General features: G+C 41.3%; 1 protein-coding gene and 1 long non-coding RNA gene across 2 annotated transcripts in view; one reads left to right on the top strand and one right to left on the bottom strand.

Annotated features, from left to right (window-relative positions):
- LOC132005033 (cytochrome b5 type B) overlaps positions 1 to 6,147 on the bottom strand; it is a 38,062-nt gene extending 31,915 nt beyond the window's left edge. The window contains exon 1 of the mRNA XM_059381748.1: positions 5,875 to 6,147. Within this exon, the coding sequence (XP_059237731.1) occupies positions 5,875 to 6,036 (162 nt within the window). The 5' untranslated portion in view covers positions 6,037 to 6,147. The remainder of the gene's footprint in view (positions 1 to 5,874) is intronic.
- Positions 6,148 to 6,253: 106 nt separating this feature from the next.
- On the top strand, positions 6,254 to 12,730 carry LOC132005669 (uncharacterized). The gene is made up of 3 exons (XR_009400869.1): positions 6,254 to 6,339; positions 8,576 to 8,683; positions 12,391 to 12,730. It is a non-coding gene; the product is annotated as an uncharacterized LOC132005669 (long non-coding RNA).
- Positions 12,731 to 21,325: the final 8,595 nt, after the last annotated feature.

The following is a 21,325-nucleotide window of genomic DNA, read 5'->3' as shown; positions in this document are numbered from 1 at the left end:
TTACATGTTATATGTATTACACGTGTTCTTAGAATGAAGTAAGCTAGAGAAAAGAAAATGTTATTAAGAAGATCATGGGGTGCCTGGCTGGGTCAGTTGGTAGAACATTTGACTCTTGATCTCAGGGTCATGAATTCCACATTGGGCATGGAGCCTACTTAAAAAAAAGGTAAGAAGATCATAAGGAAGAAAAAATACTATGTTGGAAAAAAAAAAATCCATGTATAAATGGACCTGTGCAGTTCAAACCTGCCATTCATGGGTCAACTGCATCTGAAAGGAATTGTATCTAGAATATATGAAAAGGGGCACCTGGGTGGCTCAGTGGGTTAAAGCCTCTGCCTTCGTCTCAGGTCATGATCCCAAGGTCCTGGGATCGAGCCCCACATCTGGCTCTCTGCTCAGTGGGGAGCCTGCTTCCTTCTCCCTGGCTGCCTCTCTGCCTACTGTGGTCTCTGTCTGTCAAGTAGATAAATAAAATCTTTAAAAAATATAAATAAATAAATAAAAATAGAATATATGAAGAATATATTCAAGAATATATCCTTGAATATATTCAAGAAAACAATTCAATTATAAATGGCCAAGATAAAACAGACACTTCATGAAAATCCATACAAATGGCCAATCATACCATGATGACACCCAGTTATCATTAGTCATCAAGGATATGTAAGTTAAAACCATAAATTATATGTCAGCACAGCACATAACCTTTAGATTGGTTCAAAGAACAATGACCGACACTGCGTGTCAAGGAGGGTGGGGAGAACTGGAAAACCACATACCGCTGGGTGTATAAACTGCTGATACATAGGAAAAAACAAAGATAAATCTAAGATACGTGATGCCAAAGACACTAGACACAAAAAAGTGATACCGTTGTTCTACAGTGTTAGAAATAGGGGCACCTGGGTAGCTCAGTGGGTTGCCTCTTGATTTCAGCTCAGGTTACGATCTCAGGGTCTCGGGATCAATACCCAAGATGGGAAATCTGCTTGAGATTCTCTCCCCTCTCCCACTGCACCCCACCCCGAAGTCAAAAAATAAATCTTAAAAAGTAAAGGAATGGGCTATTAGAAGTTAAAAGAAAAATTACAGGTAAAACACTCAGAATAATAAGTACCAGTGAACACTATTTGTACTACTAAAACAAATCAATGAATAGATACTATAATTCAATTAAGGAATACTATGATTGGTGTCCCTCACTGGCTCAGTCAGAGGAGCCTACAACTCTTGATCTGCATTGTAAGTTCAAGCCTCATATTGTGATTACTTAAAAAAAAAAAAAAACAACTTAAAAAAAAAGGAATACTACAATTCTTTTTACATATTTATTTGTACACATTTGTATATACTGGTATATACACGAAAGATGCAGAAAGATTCAAACAAATCCTTGGGATAGATAAGAGTTTTACTTTCTTCCATTCTGTATCGATTTTCCCTCCAACCTATTTTTGACTCCTAGCCGAAAATAATCTACTGGAAAAGCAAAGTGCTTCAATGTCACTTCCATCTTAGGCTTCAATGGTTTTCCAATACATTTAGGATCAAATCCATACTACCTACCCTCCCTTGCCTGACCTGGGTCCCACCAAGCTCTCTTGCCATTCTTGGATCTTCACTGGCTATACCACTGCCACAGCTGCTTTCAGTCCCACTGATGGGCCAAACTCTTGCTTCACTCTGCAAATGCTTCAGAATGTACTTTTCTCTTCCTGAAGCCAGCTTCTTCACCTCAGCTCTATTAAAAGTCATCCCACAGCTTTCCAGATCACACTTTTTTTAAAGATTTTATTTATTTATAGGCAGAGAGAGGAGGAAGCAGGCTCCCTGCCGAGCATAGAGCCCAATGCGGGGCTCGATCCCAGGACCCCGGGATCATAACCTGAGCCAAAAGCAGAGGCTTTAACCCACTCAGCCACCCAGGCGCCCCCAGATCACTTTTAATAAAGTAAGTCTTCTGGAATGCCTGGCTGGCTCAGTTGGTACAGCATACGACTCTTGATCTCAGGGTTGTGAGATCAAGCCCCAGACTGGGAGTAGAATTTTACTTAATTAAAAAAAAATTAAACACTGATTTTTCTTTCTCAATTCCTATTTGCTTCCTTTGCAGAAAGCACCTTCATTGAGCATCTTTCTACTTCTGTTTTCTATGGTCTTTCCTCAAAGAGCAGGCTCAAGAGGACAGGACCATATTTTTATTTGCCACCAGGGCCTACTACCATTGCACCTGGTAACAGCTAAGGAATGCCTGTTGAATGCTATCTCATTTGTGAGGCAAGCCTTATAGTAATATTCCCACTTATGCCCATAGCCACTTAAAAAATACCCAGAATTGAGTTATGGATGTTGGGGGAGGGTATGTGCTATGGTGAATGCTGGGGAAGTGTGTAAGCCTGATTCACAGTACCCCTGGGGCTAACAATACATTATATGTTAATTTAAAAAAAATTTTTTTAAAAACCTAGAAAACTTTAAAATATCACAATGTGGTATTTAAGCTATTCTTTTTAGAAACGGTTATTTATACGTAAGATAATGGCTTCCAAACTTCTCTGACTTGTGATACACAGTAAGAAAATTAGAATATTAACTGAAACAAAGGCTCATAAAATCATACCTACCCTTGCTAAGGGAGCTGTACTTTGTTATCTTCTAGTCATTGTCATAGACAGCATAACCATTTTTAGGTGCTCTTTCTATATTACTAAAAGTGCAAAGACGATGATGAATGATGTGTACTGCTGCAAGGTTTGGTTTATCATTCACGATTTCAATAAATTAAACCAGTACTACTAATTCAAAAATGCAAAATTAATGTTAGGGGAAAAGTAATCCAATTACCTTACCAATTCAAAATTATCATACTCAAACTCCTGAATAATATCATAACCACATTCATTTAAAAAAAAAAAAAAAAGGCAACCTACAGACACAGGATTTTTCAGATTAGGAACCCCTTTCTAAGGATGAACCCCAAAGTGATTTCAGATTGTAAAGAAAGAATGAGAACTGGCAGAGGTCTCCCATCTCATCTAATACCAATTCTACTCTTCCTGACTTACAGGCCAAAAACCTTGGTGCCATTTTTGACGACTTCTCCCACTCTTCAAATCTAATGCATCATTAAATCCAATTGCCTCTACCATCACAACACATCCAGGGGCGCCTGGGTGGCCCAGCTAGTTAAGGGACAAACTCTTGGTTTTGGCTCATGTCGTGATTTAAGAGATGGAATCCTCCGCTTAAGACTCTCTTGCCTGCTCCCCCTGCCATTCCCACCCCCAACCTGACAAAATAAGCAAACCTTAAAAAACAATAGCAACAACAACAAAAACCCCACACATCCAAAATCTGAGAGCTCTCACCACCCCTCATTGCCACCAGCCTGGTCCAAGCCACCGCCACCTCTGACCCCATCTACAACAGCCTCCTACTTGGGCTCCTCAATTCTCTTTGCCCTTCTCCAGTCTTCTAAATCAGGCAGTCAGAGTGATACCATTAAACCATGAAGCCACATCACAACACTCCCCTGCTCCAGTGTAGGTTCGTTCCTAGCCCATACAAAGTCAAAATCCTTCCTACAACCTGCAAAGCGGTACTGGATCTGCCCTCGCCTAATCATGTTCACCTCCTCTCCTACTACCCAGCCACTCCGGCCTCCCTTGTCCTCCAACACCACCAGACATACTCCCGCCTCAAGGCCTTCGAACCTGCTCCCTCTGACAGTCATGCTCTTCCCGCAGATAACCACATGGCTAGCTCCATTAACTTCCTTCTGGCCTTTAGTCTAGTCATCTTAATAAAAAACACTCTGGGCATCATACCTAAAATTTCAACCCCTTACCCTTACACCCTCACCCCATATACATCTACAGTTCTCTTCTCTACTTTATTTTTCTTCTTAGAACCTACCACTATGTAACACAGCATATATTATAGTTCCTTTTGGCTTATTGTCCACTCCCCGCACATTCATCTCCAGAAGGCATAAATACAGCATATTCACTGCTTTATTCTAAGCACCTAGAACAGTATCAGACACCTAACAGACACTTCAGATTATATCACAGACAATTCAGATAAATATCTGAATGAACAAGTCAATGAATGAATAGCCTTGGAATGAACAAGAATATAGGAACAGAGAGACTAGAACAGGTAAGTAAGAAGAGCTAACTGCAGGTAAAGAGCTGTGGCTCAAGATTCGTGGGCGGCTCTGGCATACCTGTGAGGTCTCTGTCTCTACCAACATTGTGAACCGGGTTAGCAACCACTACTCAAGATTGAACTAAGGTCCACGACAAGCACTGAGTGTTCCATCCAAGTTCATTAGGTATTCTAAATCAATCAAGAAGAAATTGGGGGGAAATGAAACCACAAGTGAAAAACATCATTACCTACCCCTATGAACTATGCTTTAACAGGCTACAACCCACAACTTTAACTTACCATGAGGCATACACCAAAGGACTAAGCTAAGGGTAGAATTCAGAAGTAATGCTATGTACACAAGAGAAATCAAGGGATCTAGCGAAATCAGATTCGGCCACTCATCAATCAAAATCTCTGCGAACTTGTTTCTCATTCTGTTAACATAAGGATCACTACACCCAAGTCACTCTCAACTAGTTATCCATGGATGAAATAATGAGAAAGTTCTTTTAAAGTACCCTTTAAAAGCATAAAAGGCCATACCCCATTCAAATACAAGTTACTAAATTCTAAGATGTTAATTTACTGGCCATTAAGGTTTATTAAAAACAATATCCTTTTGGGAAACTTTACATTTCAAAATTTTTTTTATAGATTTATGAATCTGAATATAGAAAAAATATCTTACTAGTATATTTGATTCACGGAAAGAACTAACAAAAATTAAGTTTTTCTCAGTTACAAGGTTATATTGTGCAGGAATTTCCAAGGAATTCACCCCAAGATTTTATTACTCAAAATGATACACACCAAAAAAAATATGTGTTAATATGTGTATATACATAAATACCTCAAAGTCTCATGGATTGGGGTTTGTGGACTGTCAAGAAGCAAGAGGGAACTTTTTAGGGTGATGGAAATCCTCTGTCTTAAAAGGGAGTGTGATTATGTGGATGAATACATCTATCAAAACTCACTAAACTGTACATTTTAATTGGGCACAATTTCTGTATGTAAAGTACACCTCACTATGCTTAGACAAAAGTCTATCCTGTTTCCTTAAATTAAAAAAAAATAAATAACAACACTCAATTGCACCATGGTTTCAAGAACTTTCACAATGAGATCTAATGCAACAGGTTTGAAGATTTAACAAAGAGGGTGAATCAAGGACTATAAAAGTTAACTCATAACCTTCTGGCCTCAAGGTCAACTCAAATTAATAGAAAATAAAGGTAGCATAATCAGAGGGTAAAAAATCTGTTTCTTCACAGGAAAACCTGAAATGAATTACTTCAGAGGGCGCAGTGGGAAGAGCACAGGTTCAGAGCCCTTGAAACATAAGAGTGGAATGGTAATAGGCTGTTAAGCGTGTGACCTTGAGAGTCCTCAGTCCCTGAGGCTCAGTTTCCCTTTCTGTAAAATGGGGATAATGACGTCTTAATGATGGCTTCAAAGTTTGACCTGGCAAACAGTTAAGTATTTAATATAAGAGATGCAATACATGGCATTATTGAAGGCTCCAGAATTTAGTGCTGGTTAGAAATGCATGCAGAACTAAGGCCCCTCTGTTCCCGTCTAGGGGAGCTGTTCGCCTTATCGCCCTCATACGGGCTTCACTTCCCTCCTACACACACCCTGCCACTTTTCCGGTCCGGACCACCCCTCACCCGTGCAGCTCCCAAGGGCCGCCCACCTCCCGGGCCCCACCTCGTTGAGGAAACGGGTGATATCGTAGACTCGCCCGTGGATCACCAGCCAGATCTCCTTCATGGAGTTGCGCTTCGCCACTTCCTCCAATCGATAATAGGTAACGGAGTTCTCGACCCCTTGCCTTTTCCCATCGCTGTCGCTTGCTTCCACAGTCGCCATTGGGCCTGAATTAGCTCTTCTCTACCACTAACCGGGTTTCCGAGGTTAACTTCCTCGAGGTGCACCTACTGTTCAGTCCTCCCCGGCTTCCGTAACTAAGGCCCTTACGGTCGTCGGAGGGATCCTGGCAACCGCCAATCACGCTTCCGAGTAGTTCCTGGTTCGTTTTTCTTCTTACCAATGAAATAACGGATTCAGATTTAAGTCCCGCCCCCCCTTTCCGCCCAATCCTTGGGGCGTAGGCCTGGTTCGAGGTCCAACTAACCAATCAGGATCGTCTATCCCTCCAATCTCACCAACCAGGTACCGTGATTTTGGAAAAAGGCCTAATGGAGACGGGTTGACAGCGGTTACACAAGAGAGGTTTCCCTTTTACTTAGTGTAGCGGCCTGCGGAGTCTTTGGAAGTGAGGGCCGAGTCTCCATTTTCCCGTTTCCCTTCTTTTCCCTTCCCTTCGCCGTGACCTCTCCGCGCGAAGCTTCTTTCCCCCACCTCACGTGCAGCCCGTATTCGAGCCCGGGTTTAAACCTTTTTTTTTTTTTTTTTTTTGCAACCTTCAGGCTGTGACCGGACGACTCAAACGTCTAAGTCTCATTTTCCTCACCAGTATAATGGGCGAGATAACCTTGTTTGATCAATTAAATGAGAACGTGTATCTCCACAGCGCTAGGCACACAGTAATCAGGCACGAATGACAGTGGTGCTAAAAAAAGGGGCGGGGGGGGGCAGGGTCGTAATTCGCCTAGGCCATTGACAGGTAGTTTCCCAAGTTTTTGCCACTACTTAGAATCTGATTCAGTTATATCTCAAAGTTGGGAAAGGGGGATCTGATTTTTGAACGAATTATTTGGTGATCAGAACAGAGCTATGCTATTCTCGTTTCTTAGTGTTCTAAAATAAAATTCACCTCAACTATTCCCATCTAGGGATCCCAGCATTTAGGGATTCCAAGCTTGGTTGATATGCAGTGTTGTAAGCTCCTCATTTTTAACTGCCATTACAACTGACAAATTGACATGTAATGCCCTTTTCATCCTGTCACTCTCCCAGACGCTCCACAATCCATCATCAACCCCTTTTACTAATATTTTCCACCATTCCTTTTATAATACTTGTGTACCAGCCACTGACTCCTAAACCTGCTGTTAATAAAACCACTTCTGTGATCATACCATACCAAGGACACCAACTCTCTTCCTTCCAGTGCCTACTCACTTTCAAGCTCATCCTGAAATTCTTTTTCAAAAACTCTGCTGGCATTCCAGCCTCCATGGTCCCATCCCCTACAGCACCTAAGCATATTACTATTTCAGGAAACCCCCTGTATCTGTAAATCTTAAGTTTCCATATCTTACCTCCCAATTGAGACTGAAAAATATGAGAGAAATCCCATATGATTCTTGGGATTTTCCACAAACTAGATTCAAAGACTTAAATTCATTTCAGAGATATTTACTGAACATTTCCTATGTCACAAGTACTGTGGTAGGCTTGGTGATATAAAAGTAACATAAGAAATAAACGTTCTGAGGGCACCTCTGTCTGCCTTCAGCTCAGGTCATGATCTCAGGGTCCTGGGATCAAGCCCCACACAGAGCTCCCTGCTCAATGGGGAGCTTGCTTTTGCCTCTCCCCTGCCCCTCCCCCTGTCTCTCTCAAATAAATAAAATCTTAAAAGAAAGAAAGAAAGAAAGAAGCCTTCTAAACCAAAAACGTTTACATACATATACATTTAAATTCTAGAAATAGAGATTTGTTCCAAATGTAATGGGACACAGCTCTGAAAGCATACTCGTTAAATGAATAATTCACAATTAACCGCACCTGAGGAGGCTGTTTTAGAAATACAAACTCTAAAAAAAATACAGACTCTAGGGGCGCCTGTGTGGCTCAGTGGTTAAACAACTGCCTTCAGCTCAAGTCATCATCCCAGGGTCCTGGGATCAAGCCCAGCATCAGGCTCCCTGCGCAACGGGAAACCTGCTTCTCCCTCTCCTTCTGCCCCTGTGTTCCTTCTATCCTTGTGTCTCTCTCTGTCAAATAAATTAATAAAATCTTGGGCGCCTGAGTGGCTTACTGGGTTAAGCCTCTGCCTGCGGCTCAGGTCATGAGCTCAAGGTCTTGGGATCAAGCCCTGCTTTCAGCTCTCTGCTTAGCCAGGAGCCTGCTTCCCCCTCTCTCTGCCTGCCTCTCTGCCTACTTGTGATCTCTCTCCCTGTCAAATAAGTAAAATAAATAAATAAATAAATATCTTTAAATAAATAAATAAATCTTTACATACATATATACATACATACAGATTCTGGGCTGCTTAGGTGGCTCAATTAGTTAAGCAGCTGCCTTTGGCTCAGGTCATGATCCCAGGGTGCTGGCTGGGGAGGTGCAGGGGTGTGTGTGTGGCGGCAATTGGTGCTTCTCCCTCTCCCTCGCACCCCTCCCCTGGCTTGTGATCTCTCTCTCTCCTCTCTCTCTCTCTCTCTCTCTCCCTCTCAAATAAATAAAGATCTTTAAAAGTACAGATTGCTTCTTGTCCAAACAGGGGAGTCTCTTCTTCATCTCAAAATCTTGGCTTGCCTAATTACTTACTCTGACCAACTGATTGTGGCAGAAGTGATGCTGCGCAAGTTGTGAAGTTTCATCTTCACAGGTAAGAACCTTCCCCCGAATGAGATCAAGATGCTGGAAATAAGCCTGGGATTAAAGACTAGCCATTTAAACTCTCAGCTGAGCCCACCCCTTCATCCACTTGTCAGCTCAGTGTGAACACTCAGGGAGCCCAGGCTTACTCAGCAAAACTGCCCAATCAGCCCACAGAATTGTGAAAAATAATAAAACATTGTTTTAACACAATTAAAAAAAACAAACATGCAGATTCCCAGCCCCACCTCCAGAAATGTAGGCCCAGTGGGACTGGATGTAAAAGAAGCAGAAACGAACATTTTCAGCAAGTATCTGTGATGACTGATGCAAGTGATTTGTGTATAACTTCGGGAAACCCTGAATGTTTTCTGAAGCATATATGTCTTTATCTCACATGCAATAAATTAGTAAAGTTACACAGCATTTCCTTTACTATCTCCACCTTTCGGAAACTGGGCCCAATCGTGTTTTTAAAGACTCTAAGATTGTAGTATAAAAGAACTTGTCAACAAAGGGAAGGGTTAGAGAAATATATTTGGAGTACCATAATACCAAAAGCAGGTTTTCAGAGACTGGGAAGAGAAAAGTTGTTTGGGATTCCTTCAGTAACAGTAGCATAAAACCCACAAGTTTCCTCAAAGGGATGGAGTCGGGGAAAAAGGGGAGCAGTATAGGCAAGAGTAGAGCCAAGTATCTCTTCAGAGGGGAAGGGCTACATAATGTAGGCAGGGAGATGGGACCTTCTGGGCCAGGACTCCCAGCTAGCAGACTACTTGAGACCGGTGCAGAGGCTGTCAGCTCTACAAAAGATCTTTTGGGAAGTGAGCAATGTGGCCTAAAGGCTGGAGAGCCCTTCCTGAGTGTTTTGAACTATGTAAAACTCCTGAGGAGGACAGGAACTGCTCCCATAAATGACTAAGACTGAATATGTCATCATCCTGGCAAGTGGAATTAGGATCACATTAAAGTGGTTTTTTAAGTAATATTTAAATTCCTTTTTTTAGAATTTCAAACAGGTACATTGAAAGAATAATACAGGGTGCCTGGGTGGTTCAGTGGATTAAAGCCTCTGCCTTTGGCTCAGGTCATGATACCGGGGTCCTGGGATCGAGTCCTGTATCTGCTCTCTGCTCGGCAGGGCCTTCCTCTCTCTCTGCCTGCCTCTCTGACTACTTGTCATCTCTGTCTGTCAAATAAATAAATAAAATCTTTAAAAAAAAAAAAGAAAGAATAATACAATGAACTCCCATATCCTTTTAACTTAGATTTACAAACTGTGAATCTTTCCATATTTGATTTCTATTTATTATTGCTATTGTTGTGAATAATGTTCAACCATTTCAGAACACGTTGCAGACATCATGACAACTTTACCCAAATAATTATGTATCTCCTAAGAATGAGAACATACTCTTACATAACCCCAGGTGCCCCAAATAAATAAATAAAATCTTAAAAAAAAATAGACAAATCACTGGAACAGAATAGAAAGTTCAGAAAAGACCCGCATTGATATGGATAATCCATTTTCAAGAAAAACATAAATATAATTCATTGGGGAATTATGTTTTCATCAAATGGTATTGGTACAATTATGTGTGATTTGGAAAAAAAGGAGATCAAGAAAGCTACCTAATATTAACCAAGTTTTTTGAGTGACAGAGATGGGGACTTCAAGCTAGACTTTCTGGCTAATGTGTGATAATTGTGAATATTAATTTAATAATCAGTACATTTAGGCCACCATCTTTTCCTGAATCAGATTCAGTCTGATTGGGGTGCCTGGGTGGCTCAGTGGGTTAAAGCCTCTGCCTTCAGCTCAGGTCATGATCTCAGGGTCCTGGGATTAAGCCCCACACAGGGCTCTCTGCTCAGTGGGGAGCCTGCTTCCCCCTCTCTCTTCCTGCTGCTCTGCCTACTTATGATTGCTCTCTCTGTGTCAAATAAATAAATAAAATCTTTAAAAAAAAAAAAAAAAGAATGCAGCTTTAAAAAAAAATAAGTTCAGTCTAAAGGGGAGCCTTGGTGGGTCAGTCGGTTACGCATTTGCCTTCAGCTAGGGTCATGATCCCAGGGTCCTGAGACTGAGTCCTGCATTGGGCTCTTGCTCAGTGGGGGTCCTGCTTCTCCTGCCTGCTTCTCCCTCTGTCTGCCACTCCCCCTACTTGTGCTCTCTCTGACAAATAAATAAATAAAAACTAAATAAATTGTGGAGGCCAAGAAAAACAAGGCTGTACCCACCTCGAGTCTAGTCCTGACATAAGTACAGCCATCTTGGCAAAGCAAAAGCTGGCACCTTGCACCCCCTCTCTACCCGCTCCCTTCCCTTGGTAGTATGTGTGACATTCCTCAGCCACCCCTGGCTGTCCTAAAAGAAAAACAAATACTTAACTTGCAGAGATCACAATCCTGCAAGACAGGGTTCTCCCTTGGTTTACAGATGTCCTAGAGATTTAACAATAGCCCAATTTCCAGGGGCAAATAACTCAGTTCCCCAAGCCCTAAAGTCGCCCTCCCCACCATAAAACTGAAGGAGACTGAGGCAGAAGGAAATGGAAATAAAGTTAAATTTCTTCTAAACCCAAATCTCAACACTTGATAGGGGAAGTGTGAAACTTTATCTCTAAACCTCCAAGATAGTGTCAGCAATCATTCCCAAGCATAGGACCCACTAATATATATCTAAAGGGTATCATGAGAAGATCTTTATTACTGGCAATAAATAACCTTTCTCCCAACAATAGCTAGCCCCTCAAGGTCCTGGAGACCTTGCTTCCAAAATTCCTTAGAGACTAACATCATCCTCTTTGTCCTCACCCACCATCAAGTCCACACCTACTCTGCCTTTAAAAACTCTTACCGTAATCTGGTTCGGGGTCCAAGTCCCTACTCCACTGCCTAGGGTATACTTAGGCCCAAGCTTAAGCCTGTCACCTCAGGGTCAAAGTCCCTACTCCACTGTGTTGGGTGTACTTGGGCCCAAGCTTAAGCTTGTCAAGTAAACCCTAGTGTGATTGCATTGCTACTTGGCTCCTTGGTGGTCTCGCAGACGTGAAAACTGAAAACTCGGGCATAACATAAATAAGATGTTGTCTGTAGATTTTTTTCAGTTGATTCCCTTTATCAAATACGAAGCAGAATTCACCTATATTCCCAGTTTCCTTTTTTTTTAAAATCATAAAAGGATATTTAATCCTTAAAATCTAAAAATATATATATATATATTGAATCCTGTCAAATATTTTTTCTTCATCCTTTGGGATGACCATATGATTTTTATCCTGATAATATGGTGAATTATCTCGAATGTTTTTCAAAAACATAACCATCTTTGCATTCCTGGAATAAACTCCACTTAGTTATGATGTAGCCTTTTTTATATATTGTTGGATTTAATTTTCTAGTGTTTTTTTAAAAGATCTTTGTATCTATATTCATGAGGAATATTGGTTGTAATTTTCTATTCTTGAATGCTTTGACAGTTTTTTCCAAGCTTTTTGACAAATATTTACTGAGTAACTACAGCTAAGTACTGTGTCAATATGAGTATTAAACAAAACTCAACACAGTGCCTGCCACAGACAGTCCTCAGTATATGATCGATATTTTGGAGTTACTACTTCTAGATGCTATAAATGAGACCCACCTCTTAAAGAAACTTATTAAAAGGAAGATGGCACCTACCATACAAAACTCTTTTTTTCTTTTTTTTAGGTAGTGTCCAGGTGAGGTGTGAACTCACAACCCTGAGATCAAGAGTTGCATGCTCTACCACCGACTGAGCCAACCAGACGTCCCACTATATAAAACATTTTTTTTAATTAACATTTTACTATTGCTGTTTTTATGTATTAGAAAATCTCCTCTCAGGCTCTCCAGGAGCATGCTCTGAAATTTATCTCAGCTAACAGTGGGATCAGTGTGTGAGAATCTGCTCTAGGGAAGTCGTTATTTACCTTGTAAGCTCATTCTACTGTTTTTGGATAAATAGTGGAATTGGAACAGGAAACAGTCAAGGAAAACACTGTGCATGCTCCATGAGAATAAAGCAAGAAACAAGGATTCTGTCTCATTTTTTGCAGACATCAAACACACCTCCTGTGTTCTCACACCTTTTTGTTGGGGGAGGGTTCCCCTTTCCTGTTCCAGGAATGGAATACAATGAGGTAGCCCTCAAATCTGCTCATGCCCTTCTCAGGGTATTATGTCCCCTGACAACCTATTCTCTTTCCCTGCCAGAAGGAAGACAAACTCTTAAAGCCATCAGTCCAACATTCTCCTTCCCTTCCTAGGGCCAGGCCCAGGTCACTAGTGTCAGGGAATTTTCAGGAAGTTGATGCAAAGTGAGAAGCTCAAATTCTCCAGGGTATGGCCTCAGGGGTTTGGTTGCAAGCATCCTAGAGTTGTTTCAACGCTCAGGTCAGCCAGACCTCCCTGGCCTGTTGGGTGGACTCTTCTGGAGCTTCCCCCAAGACCCTCCTGTTCAGTCTTGTGCCAGTGGGGCCCAACTCCCAACAGCCCAGCCCAGTTTCATTTCCAGAAATGAAAGAAACTATCACTGTGTAAATAGCTATTAATGAGGATGGTTTCTACCTTGGATTGGTTCCCCTGGCTTCAGAACACCCACTTTTTTTTTCCCTTCTGATGTTTGTTTACTCTTTTTTTTTTTTTAAGATTTAATTTAATTTATTTATTTGACAGAGATCACAAGTGGGCAGAGAGGCAGGCAGAGAGAGAAGGGAAAGCAGACCCCCCACTGAGCTAGAGCCTGATATGGGGCTCTATCCTAGGATCCTGAGATCATGACCCGAGCCAATGGTGGAAGCTTTAACCCACTGAGCCACCCAGGTGCCCCTGATGTTTGTTTACTCTTAAAAGGTAATAAATAGGGGCACCTGGGTGGCTCAGTGGGTTAAGCCGCTGCCTTTGGCTCGGGTCATGATCTCAGGGTCCTGGGATTGAGTCCTGCATCGGGCTCTCTGCTCAGCAGGGAGCATGCTTCCCTTCCCCTCTCTCTGCCTGCCTCTCTGTCTACTTGTGATTTCTCTCTGTCAAATAAATAAATAAAATCTTTTTAAAAAATAAATAAATAAATAAATAAAAGGTAATAAATAGGGGCGCCTAGGTGGCTCAGTGGGTTAAGCCTCTGCCTTCAGCTCAGGTCATGATCCCTGGGTCTTGGGATTGAGCCTCGCATCGGGCTCTCTGCTCAGCAGGGAGCATGCCTCCACCTCTCTCTCTGCCTGCCTCTCTGCCCACTTGTGATCTCTGTCTGTCAAATAAATAAATAAAATCTTTAAAAAAAAAAACAAGGTAATAAATAGGGGTGCCTGGGTGGCTCAGTGGGTTAAAGCCTCTGTCTTTGGCTCATGTCATGATCCCAGGGTTCTGGGATGGTGTCCCGCATCAGGCTCTCTGCTCAGCGGGGAGCCTGCTTCCCTTCCTCTCTCTCTGCCTGCCTCTCTGCCTACTTGTGATCTCTGTCTGTCAAATAAATAAATAAAAATCTTTTTTAAAAAAAAGGTAACGAATACATTCACATGTTTCAAAAAGAAAACATATGTGTGTATAAATATATATGTGTGTGTCTATATATACTATATATATATATATTATATATTTATGTATTATTTTTGAGGGGCAGGAAAGAAAAATTTATTGAGCGATAGTAAAAAGCTCTGAGTGAAGGAGGGAACCCGTGAGGTTGCCCAATAAAACAAAACAGAGGCCTAAAATGAATTCAAGAAAAGAAGACATGTTAAAAAAAAGAGAAAAGGGTGGAGTCTGGCTGGCTCAGTTGATGGAGCATGCAACTCTTGATCTTGGGGTCTTGAGTTCGAATGCTATGTTGGGTGTAAAAGAATAGAAGACGTGGTAAAAATATTATCTCAAATCACTGAGGAAAGGGGGGCCTTTTACAGTGTGGAAATAAAATAATAATGATTAAATAATGTTTTTCCAGATTTTTTTTTCTGGAAAAAAATAATCTGGCTACATTTCCATATACCAGAAGAAACCCCGCTTGACCAAAGATTTAAACATAAGAAATGAGTGGCTTGGGGCGCCTGGGTGTCTCAGTGGGTTAAGCTGCTGCCTTCAGCTCAGGTCATGATCTCATGGTCCTGGGATCGAGTCCCACATCAGGCTCTCAGCTCAGCAGGGAGCCTGCTTCCCTCTCCTCCTCTCTCTGCCTCCCTCTCTGCCTACTTGTGATCTCTGTCAAATAAATAAATAAAAGCTTTAAAAAAAAAAAAGGAAAGAAATGGGTGGCTCAGTCGTTAAGCATCTGTCTTCACCTCAGGTCATGATCCCATCATCCTGTGTTGGAGCCCCAGGTCAGGATCCCTACTCCATTCCCCTCTGCCTGCCCCTCCTCCTGCTTGTGCTCCTGCTCTCTTGCTCTCTCTCTCTCTCTCTCTCCCCGTCAAATAAATATGTAAAAATCTTAAAACAAAACAAAAGACAAAAGAAATGGGGGAAAGGGGTATTATTCTATCCATTCAAAGCTCAAAAATGGGAAAGGCAAATACAACAACAAAAGTACAAATGACCAAAAAGAAGAGAAAACTGAGCATCAAGAAGAAAACCTCCGTGTTGCAAACAATACCATTAAAGATTGAAGAGACAAGCCACAGACTGGTAGAAAATATATGCAAATCACATATCAGATAAGGGATTTGTATCCAGAATACATAAAGATCTTTTACAATCAACAATACAAAGACGACCCAATTGAAAAATGCACAAAGGATCTGAATAGACATTTCGGCAAAGAAGCTCTACAAATAGCTAATAAGCATATGAAAGGATTCTCAATATCACTCTTAGGAAAACGCAACTCAAAAACCATGATGAGATTCTACCCAGTGGCCACAGTAAAAAAGACAGACAATAACAAGTGGTGGTTATTCTGAGAACCTGTAACACTCCCACGCTGCTAGGGTAAATGTAAAATGGAGGGTCCACTGTGGCAAACAATTCAGCAGCTCCTCACCAAGTTACACAGAGAGTTGCCATAGGATTTAGCAATTCCACTCCGATGTATATACCCAAGAAAAATTAAAAGTATGTTTCACACAAAAGCTTGCTTACAAATGTTAATGGCAGCACTGTTCAAAATGCCAAAAAGAGGAAACAACCCAAACGTCCATCAACTGATAAGTGGGTAAATAAAGTATGGTATGTCCTTGTTATTCAGCAGTAAAAACAACTTGCAGAAACATGGATGTATCTTGAAAACATCATGCTAAGTGAACGAAAACAAACACAACAAACCACAGACCGTATGATTTAATTTATGTGAAATCTCCAGGACAGGCATGTTTAGAGACACAGAACGTAGAGTTAGTGGTTGCACAGGGCTGAGAGGACTGGGGGGTTGGGGATGACTGCCAACAGGGTGGGGAGTAAAAATGTTCTAAAATTAGTTTGCATGGTGGTTAAACATCCCTGCGACTATACTAGAAGATAGTGAATTATACATTTTCAGTAGGTGAATTACACAGTATGTGAGTTATATCTCAATAAAGATATGGGTGGAAAAAACAGACAAAACTTAGAGACAATGTTAGAAGTCTGGATTAGTGGTTGAAAAAGGGCAGGGACAGGGGAAAGCAGAAATATTTTTTAAAAATATATAAAAACTTGGGGCGCCTGGGTGGCTCAGTGGGTTAAGCCGCTGCCTTCGGCTCAGGTCATGATCTCAGAGTCCTGGGATCGAGTCCCGCATCGGGCTCTCTGCTCGGCAGAGAGCCTGCTTCCCTCTCTTTCTCTGCCTGCCTCTCCATCTACTTGTGATTTCTCTCTGTCAAATAAATAAATAAAATCTTTAAAAAAAAAAAAAATATATATATATATATAAAAACTAGAATAATTCCCAAACGTGGAATCAATGAAAGAATGGATGTAAAAAGACATTCAACCGTTGAAGTTTTTTGCATCGTAAGGTTCTTTTTGGTAAAGATAATCTAGTGCATAGACTGGATGATGTCACTGTTTTTACTTCAATCTACTGGACAAAAGGCCACTTTGAAAAATCATGTTTCCATAAACACAATTTCCTGTAGGCTGGTTTTGCCCCAGAAATTCTCCAATTGTCTTTGGTCAACGACCTTTATTCAGTCAGTAGAGGATAAGTAAGTAGCAAATCTCCTTGGCGATTAGACTAATGCTAATAAATTTTTGAAGTCAGCTTTATTAATCATCATCTACACATAGTTAAGTAGAAACTTTCTCATCTGTTGTGGCTGGATAGGTAAACAATGGCTATGGATTAAGCAATAAATTTTTAAGCTTATTTATTTAGGTAAGTAATCTCTACGCCCAATGTGGGGCCCGAACTCACAACCCCAAGATCAAGAGTCTCATGCTCTTCCAACTGAGCCAGCCAGGCACCCCTAAGTGATAAATTAATAAGTTCAGATAAGGGGTAGTCGAAGGGGCAATTCTTCAATTTTTTATGGCCCTAATACATTCACATGCCTCAAAACTCAAAAAACAAAAAAGAAAAGTTGGGGCACCCGGGGGGCTCAGTCGGTTAAATGTCTGCCTTCAGCTCAGGTCGTGGTCCCACACTTCTAGGATGGAGCCCTCAGTATGGCTCCCTGCTCAGCGAGGAGCCTGCTTCTCCCTCTCCTCCCTGCTTGTTCTCTTTCTCGTTATCTCCTTCTCTCTTTCTCAAATAAATAAATTTTAAAAATCAATTAAAAAAAGTAAACATCTCAATGAAAAGTCCTTGCCCACCCTTTCTACCCATGTTCCAACCTCTTTCACTCACCCACCCCAGATTATCACTTCATATTTTTTGTGTATCTCCTTCCTGAGTTTTTCTATGCAAATGCTAGTAAATATAAATATTTATGCTTAGCTTACTCACTTCTATATAAAAACTAGTGCAGTTCTATGTCTTGCTTTTTTTACTTAATGACAACTTGGAAATGTTTAGATAGTAATACAGAGAGAGCTTCCTCATTTATTTTTACAGTTGGATAGTTTTCCATAGTTAATATTCATTGTTTGATATGAATGTTTCATAACTTAACTAGTCTCCGACTGGGAAATTTGGGTTTCCAGCCTTTTGAAATTGCAAACAATGCTACAGTAACCTTGGTCTTACATCATTATATACATGTAAAAGAAATGGGACTTCCAGGTCAAAAGCATATGCATTTGCAGGATTAGCAATGGACTGATTTATATTTTCACTGGTGATGCATGTAAATGACAACTTCCTCACAGCCCCACAGGGCATGTTATCAAAGTTTTTGAATTATACCAATGTGACATTTAAACTTTTTTTTTTTTTAAGATTTTATTTATTTGTCAGAGAGAGAGAGAGAGAGAGCGAGCGCAAGCACAGGCAGAGAGAGTGGCAGGCAGAGTCAGAGGGAGAAGCAGGCTCCCTGCGGAGCAAGGAGCCCGATGTGGGACTCGATCCCAGGACGCTGGGATCATGACCTGAGCCAAAGGCAGCTGCTTAACCGACTGAGCCACCCAGGCGTCCCCCAATGTGACATTTAAAAAATGCTATCATGGGATACTTGGATGGCTCAGTCGGTTAAGCATCTGCCTTCTTTGGCTCAGGTCATGATCTCAGGGTCCTGGGATCAAACACCACGTCAGGCTCCCTGCTAAGCGGGAGCCTGCTTTTCCCTCTCCCTCTGTGTGCGCTCTCTCTCTCTCTAATAAATTAATAATAAACAAACAAATAAATCTTTAAAAAATAAATAAATCTTTAAAAAATGCTATCACACTGTAGTTTTTATTTGTATTTCTCTTCCTATGGGTGAGATTGAACATCTACATAGTTAAGATTCAGAAAGGCATTTATCAACTTTCTATCTAGATCAACTCCTGAAAAACAATCCTAATAGCCAAGAATTTCTTTTGAGTTGAGATGATTTATTTTCTACATACCAGGCATGAGCTTGCCGTAGGGGATAGTCCCTCTCCCTGGAATGGTTATCTGTCATCCCGACTTCACATTCATCTTTCACCTCTCTAATCTCAAGGTCACTGTCACCCCCTTGGTGAAATTTATGTGAGCCACCTCATCCTAAGTGGCTACCCATTCTAATACATCGTTCTGTTTTCCTTTTCTCCATAGAACTCATGGCTACACACATTTTTCTGATTGACATGTTGGTTGATTTATATGTCCACACCACTATAGCCCCAGTATCTTGGCACATAGTAGGTGTCTACTAACTATATGCCCACCTTCTGGAGTGAGGGAGAAGGGGTTAAGTTTCTAAACAGAGTTTCCTGAAACTGGAGTGCGGGAAAGAAATTTGGCCTTGCCACTGGATTAAGAATGCCTACGGGCAGCCCCTAACCCTGAACCTTTATTCTTAAAGCGTTTTAACTTCATACTAACTCTGAGCCACGGACGTGAGACCCACCCATGGTTAAGAGTTCAGGTTAGGTTTGGGACACTGGGATATTTTCTTTTATCCATAATCACTGGATCAAGGCCTATAAATCAAATAGTTAAGACAGAAAACACAAACAAGGTCGTAATTTGTTTCTTCCTGCCCTCTGTTTTTCTTGGCATGGAAAAACTCCAGCTTTTCCTGACTGGGGATGGGTAGTGACACTGGGGGGTGATTCATTAAAAGTGGCCTGAGTAACTGGCCTTTTATTTCTTCTCATTCTTTCCCTTTATTGTCCCAACTCATGTAAGGAAACACATTGAATAAAATAATTCTCCTACTGATAAAGAACTTTCCCTTGACTCTTTGTTCACTTGCAGTTACATGTTCCCAGAATCAAAATCTTGGTGCTAGGGAGGCTGAAGTGGCTAAGAGTGGATGTGATGTGTATTTCTGGTAGAGAAGGAAGGCCATGAGTCCTGGCTTATGGAAGTTCCTTCTTTTGCCTCCTTTTCTCAACAAAGTTTCCTATTTTATTAGGAAATTATTCCAGTCCCCAGGGAACCTGGCAGGAGTTAGGTGAGGCTGTGGGTAAGTCTGAGAATCGTACTTCCCTATTTCTAAATTCAGTGTCACAGTATCAGTACTTTCCTCTCAAATGAGTGCCATTAATGTCAACCATTCCTAAGTCCAGAAGAGAGGAGAAAATATTCAATTTTATATCAAAATATCAAAAAATATTCAATTTAATGATCGTACACATAGATCACAATATTAAGAGAAATTGCAGAGTATGTTATGTTCATCTTTTACATTATATACTTCTATTTTATTTGAAATTTTAAAATATTTTTTTAAAGTAAGGGATAATCTAAAAAATATGTATAGAAAAAGGCTGGACAATAAGAGACTGAAATGCTAACAACAGCTATCTTGGGGCTGAGGGCTAGGAGTGGATTTTCGTTATCATCTTTATCCCTGTCTACAACTTAACTAGTTCTTTTCACAAATTGTGTATTACTTTTGTGATTAAAAATAAATAATAATAAAATGTTGTTACATTTAATTTGGTTTGTGTTGTCCCAACCTCCTGTACCTTTCTGTGGAAGTGGAACAATTTATTTTCCAAGAGGTGGGCACAGAAGGACACAAGTGGGACTATGATCGGGGTCAGGGTGAGGCAGTGGAAAAATACCAGTGATGCTTCACCCTCAGCATGGTTCTGGTGAAGGCCACTATTAAGCCACCCCTCCTTCGGTTTCTTTTTCCACCTCCACGTGAAATAATCCCAGTTCCTCTCACCTGCTGTTGTAAATCTGTTTTCAATCTGGGAGCTTGCTCCTAGTGCCTCACGGTCTCTGTGGATTCCTCGGGTAACCAGCTCCTCCGCGGGGGATGCTTCTAGGAAGGGGAGAGTGACAAGATGAATCTGTGGGTCCCTAATGTTCTAAATTGGTGGTTCTTGTCCATTTTTAAGAAGGGGACTCAACAGACAGCATGCCTCCTCCCTACTCAGGCTCTGGGTCCATGAGGGGTCTGGGTAGTGAGAAGGTAGATTATCTTCTACTATGGCTACATGTTAGGTTGGAGACTGTGACTCCGGCATGAGCCCAAGAGGCTTCCTTGTGTCCTAATTAAACAGACTTTCCTACCAATCCTGAGCAGCAGTGGACCAGGCTGCCCTCCTTGTGTGGAGTGAGACAAGAACTTGTGCGTCCTCCCAGGATCATGGTCGTAAAAGACCTGGAAGAAGACACTGACAACTCGTGCCCAGTTTCTCTTCATGTTCTTCCTTCTCCAAGCACAGAAGGAGAAAGGAGGAAAGAGAGGCCTAGAGCATTAGCGTTGATGACCCTCTACAGGAAGGAAATACCTGGAGGGGAAGAAAGTGTTTTCTAAAAAGTTCTTACTATTTCTTGGATTATAGAACACTTCGAGGATATGAAGCGAAGTATGAACCACTACCTCGGAAAAGTGCACATACCTGTTGGACTTTGATATTAGTGGTTTATATCTACCTGTCTTTCCCTTTCTTTTACAACCCCCATTTCCCTGTAAGGACTGTTTCCTGTAAGGACTGCTAATTTCTGCGAAGCCAGCAGGAGGTCAATCAGTGTGCCCCACTTCCCCTTGCTTACAGGTGAGGCATGTGATCCATGCTCATTTCCAGGGCCCTGCTGTTTCAGGAACCAGCACTTGATTTAAAGGAGCCAAATAGGGATGGAGAACTCAGGGTGTGGGAAGACTCCTTTATTCGAAGAGTTCTGAACTGGAGAAAA

This window comes from Mustela nigripes, chromosome 17, assembly GCF_022355385.1.
Source record: "Mustela nigripes isolate SB6536 chromosome 17, MUSNIG.SB6536, whole genome shotgun sequence".
In the NCBI taxonomy this organism is placed as follows: domain Eukaryota; kingdom Metazoa; phylum Chordata; class Mammalia; order Carnivora; family Mustelidae; genus Mustela; species Mustela nigripes.
Note: the sequence above shows the minus strand (reverse complement) of the source record. Positions and strands in the feature narration are given on the sequence as shown.